A 3,812-nucleotide genomic window follows, 5' to 3' on the forward strand; every position below is an offset into this window, starting at 1 on the left:
AGACTGCCAGGTACACTATGATCGGTAGATCCTGCCTTGGCTTCTGGATGACGGTCGGTGATGACAATTTGAGCTAGGTGAAGATGTTTTTGCATGCCTCATTCTAGCTGAACTTTGCAGTTTTGCGAAGCATTTGCGCCGTAGGTCTCATTCGTTCGGCAAGGTGAGGGACGAACCTAGACAACGTTGTCAACCGACCGAGCAACTGTTGTATTTCCTTCAGATTTTGTGGCCTTCTCATCTCGGTGATGGCTTTACAATTATCAGGGTTGGCCTCGATCCCTCTATGGGTTAGCATGAAGCCCAGGAACTTGCCCCCCTCAACCCCAAACCCGCACTTTTCGAGGTTGAGGCGCATGTTGGTCCTTCTCAAAGCGTCGAAGACTTCTTATAGGTCCTTGATGTGTTGGTTGCACGAGTCATAATTGACCACAATGTTGTCCACGTAAACCTCTATGCTTCGACCGATCATTCCTTTGAAGATTTTGTTCATCAAGCGCTGGTAGGTCGCCCACGCATTCTTCAGACCGAACGACATTACCTCATAGAAGTAGTTTGCACCGTCGATCGTGAAGGTTGTTTTCTCTTTGTCCCTGGGGTACATGCTTATCTGGTTGTAGCCAGAATAAGCGTCCAGGAAGCTCAATACTTTGTGCCCAATCGCTCCGTCAACGAGTCGATCGATGTTAGGCAAAGGGTATGAATCTTTTGGGCACGCCTAGTTTAGGTCCTTGTAGTCCACGCACATCCGCCACTTGTCGTTGGACTTGGTAACCATGACCACGTTGGCCAACCAGGTTGTGTATTGGGTCTCTCGAATGAACCCTGCCTTTAGGAGCTTGTCGGCCTCTGCCCTAGCCGCGAGCCTTTTCTCTTCACCGTGATTCCTCTTCTTCTGTGCAACTAGGCGTGCCTCCTTGTAGACCAATAGTCTATGGGTGATGACCTCAGGGTTAACCCTTAGCACTTCAGCGGTCGTCCAGGCGAAGAGGTCAACGTTTTTCTTCAAAGCCTGGTGTATGAGTTCAGCGTCAGCGGCCACCATGGCCATGCCGATGCTCGTATACCTTTCTTCATCAATGAGGGGAATGTGGCGCAGCTCGTCCTTTGCTTCAAGTTTTGGTTCGACCTCTCGCGGGTCCAGGTCGACCATTGCGACCGCATGTTCAGCCGGTTGCACATGCCTTCGAGGGGACCTTCCTCGTCCAAGCATCTTACTCCTGGGTGAATGGTTGTCGGTGACCTTCTGCCGAGTGGGTTCCACTCGTAGGCTTTATGCATAACATTCCTTTGCTATCTTCTGATCCACGTGAATGGTCAAAATGTCGACAAGGAGGGGAACTTCATTGCAAGGTGTGGGGTGGAGACGATCGCCCCGAGCTTGTTGAGGGACGACCGCCCTAACAGGATGTTATAAGAGATATTGGCATCAATAACCAAATACCTGATCTTCAAAGTTTTATTCGCCTTGTTTAGGCTGAAGGCCGTGTACAACTCAATGTACCCCTTTGTGCTTACTCGTTCGCCCGAGAAACCGACCACATGGTCGTCATAGGGTGTCATCTCTTTTATTGGAATCCTCATAGTTTTGAAGGTTTTCCAATAAAGGATGTCCACCGAGCTACCTTGATCAACCAAGGTCTTCATGATGGTGAAGTTATCGATGTCGACCGATATCACCATCGGTTCGTCTTGCGATGGGTCGACGCCCTTGAAGTCCTCGTCTGTGAACGTTATGTGTGGCATCCTTGGCCGAACGACCATTGAATTCACCTGGTGAACAGCGCGTAGGTGCTTCTTTCGCGCACTGTTCGAGCTTCCACCCCCGGCGAACCCATCGACGATGGTGTTTATAACCTCGCAGCCTCTTCTCTAGTCATCCCTGCGAGGTTCGTCCCTCCTCCTGCGGCGCTCTCGGCGTCGATCGTCCTTCCTCGGTCCTGGAGGGGTGCGATCTCTCTCCCTTGGTGCTTCTTCTTTGCACGGGGAAGGTGGCGCGACCACCATGTACAAAGCGGTGCAAATGCCCAACCTAGATCAGCTATTCTATTTTGTCCTTCAAGGCTTGGCATTCCTCGATCAAATGATCGGTATTCTGATGATACCGACACTTCTTGCTATGGTCGGCACCATCAGGACTTAAAGCCCTTCTGGATGGCGGTATCAGCTCCGCGCTCAGGGCTTCCTACAGAATCCTTCTCGTCCTTCTTCTCACCGCTCGCCTTTGCCCGAGCCTGGTTGCGGAATTCACGCAACTCTTCCAACTGCATGAACTTGGCGGCTTGGCGCCTAAGTTCATCCAAGCTTGTTGCAGGTTGCATACACAAGTTGTCCGTGAAAGGGTCCGGTCTGAGGATCGTCGACATATGATGTATCGCCACCTCAGGACTGAGGTTCCGAATACTCATAGCGACCTTCCCGAACCGGTCGATGAACTTCCTCAGGGATTCCCCCTTCTCCTGGCGAATGCTAACCAGGGCGATGAATGTCAAGTGGTGAGGTCGACTGGTAGCGAATTGGACGTCGAATTTGGCTACCAGCGTCTCAAAACTGTCAATGGAGTTGGGAGGGAGCTTCGTGAACCAGCTCAAAGCTCCTCCCTTCAAAGAAGTTGGAAAGACTCGGCATAAGATTGTGTCATCGATCGTATACAGACTCATATTAGTGGTGTACGTATCCATGTGTTTATCAGGATCGATCGTTCCATCATAACAATCACTATTAAACCCCTTCCACTTGTCCGGCAGAGAAGCCTCTGTGACGAAGTAAGTGAAAAGGTGACGACGATCGATAACTACAGTACTGGTCGTATTCAACGATTTGTTGGAATGGGATTCACCATCCATCTCCAAAGTGAGGTTCTTGTTCTTCGGCTCTCTCTCAGTTTGAGGGCCGGCAGAGGTGGAAAAAGACCTATCGACCTAGTTGGTCGGAGCTAGGGACGATCCTCCCTCCATCAACTTTTTCATCTCCTGGTTCTCCTTTCGGAGGTTATTGATCTCTTCTTCATTCATCTTTGTGGCTTCTTCATGCGCCTTCTTCATCTCGGCCAGCTCTTTCTGGAGTGCCATTAGCATTGTCGTTTGATCCGCCTCTGAAATCCTCTCACTTGTCATACTTCGAGTTGATACCATCTACTGTTGCTTCTTCTCGCTATCTTCTCTCGGCCCCACGGTGGGCACCAATTGTTCTCGAACGGGTCTGGGGCCTAGAGAACGAGTCCTTATGGCTCTACCTTCGGTCAGTCACTGACGCTCCAAGCTTCCTGTTTCTCCTTCCTCCTCTCGGTCGTCTGGCTCCACAGGCGGGAGTGGTACCTGCAGAAGGCACTCCAACGCTCAAGTCAGTCAGGGTGTCAGCACTGGGATATCAAAGTACTGTAGATAATGACGTACCTTTCTCCTTGGAATGTGTGTTATTATATTACCTTAATGGGCCTTTGTTGATGGGTCGTATTAGGAGCTTGGTTCATGTTTAGGGTTGTGCTAAACAGCTCTTAACTATGGATTAACCCTACTGACTTGGTCAACCTATGGCTCGTCACCATGGATCGGTCGGTCATATGTCGTCATGTGACCTTCTTATCGTGGTTGATTGGTTGAATGATCAAGTTCCTGGTCGACTCATCATAGGTGACTCGGTCGTCCCGGTACATCATGAAATATCAAAATAAAATAAATATATAAACATAATATAAATATGTTTACAACTATTTCATATAGTGTTTCAAAATATATCCATCTTCATAAGACTTTAAATATTTACATAAAATTAAAATAAATATTAAAAAAAAAACATTTTCATCATCCAGC

General features: G+C 48.9%; 1 protein-coding gene across 1 annotated transcript; it reads right to left on the reverse strand.

Moving 5' to 3' along the window:
* Nucleotides 1–2,132: 2,132 nt before the first annotated feature.
* LOC137809291 (uncharacterized) lies at nt 2,133–2,846 on the reverse strand. Its single transcript, XM_068610423.2, has one exon. It carries the CDS (start codon nt 2,844–2,846, stop codon nt 2,133–2,135), a length of 714 nt encoding a protein of 237 aa, XP_068466524.2.
* Nucleotides 2,847–3,812: the final 966 nt, after the last annotated feature.

Source organism: Phaseolus vulgaris, chromosome 2, assembly GCF_051622355.1.
Source record: "Phaseolus vulgaris cultivar YP4 chromosome 2, ASM5162235v1, whole genome shotgun sequence".
NCBI classification, from domain to species: domain Eukaryota; kingdom Viridiplantae; phylum Streptophyta; class Magnoliopsida; order Fabales; family Fabaceae; genus Phaseolus; species Phaseolus vulgaris.

What these genes read in the sequence shown, in the direction of transcription:
- LOC137809291 (XM_068610423.2), bottom strand. Translation starts at nt 2,846, where the DNA reads ATGGATGGTGAATCCCATTCCAACAAATCGTTGAATACGACCAGTACT.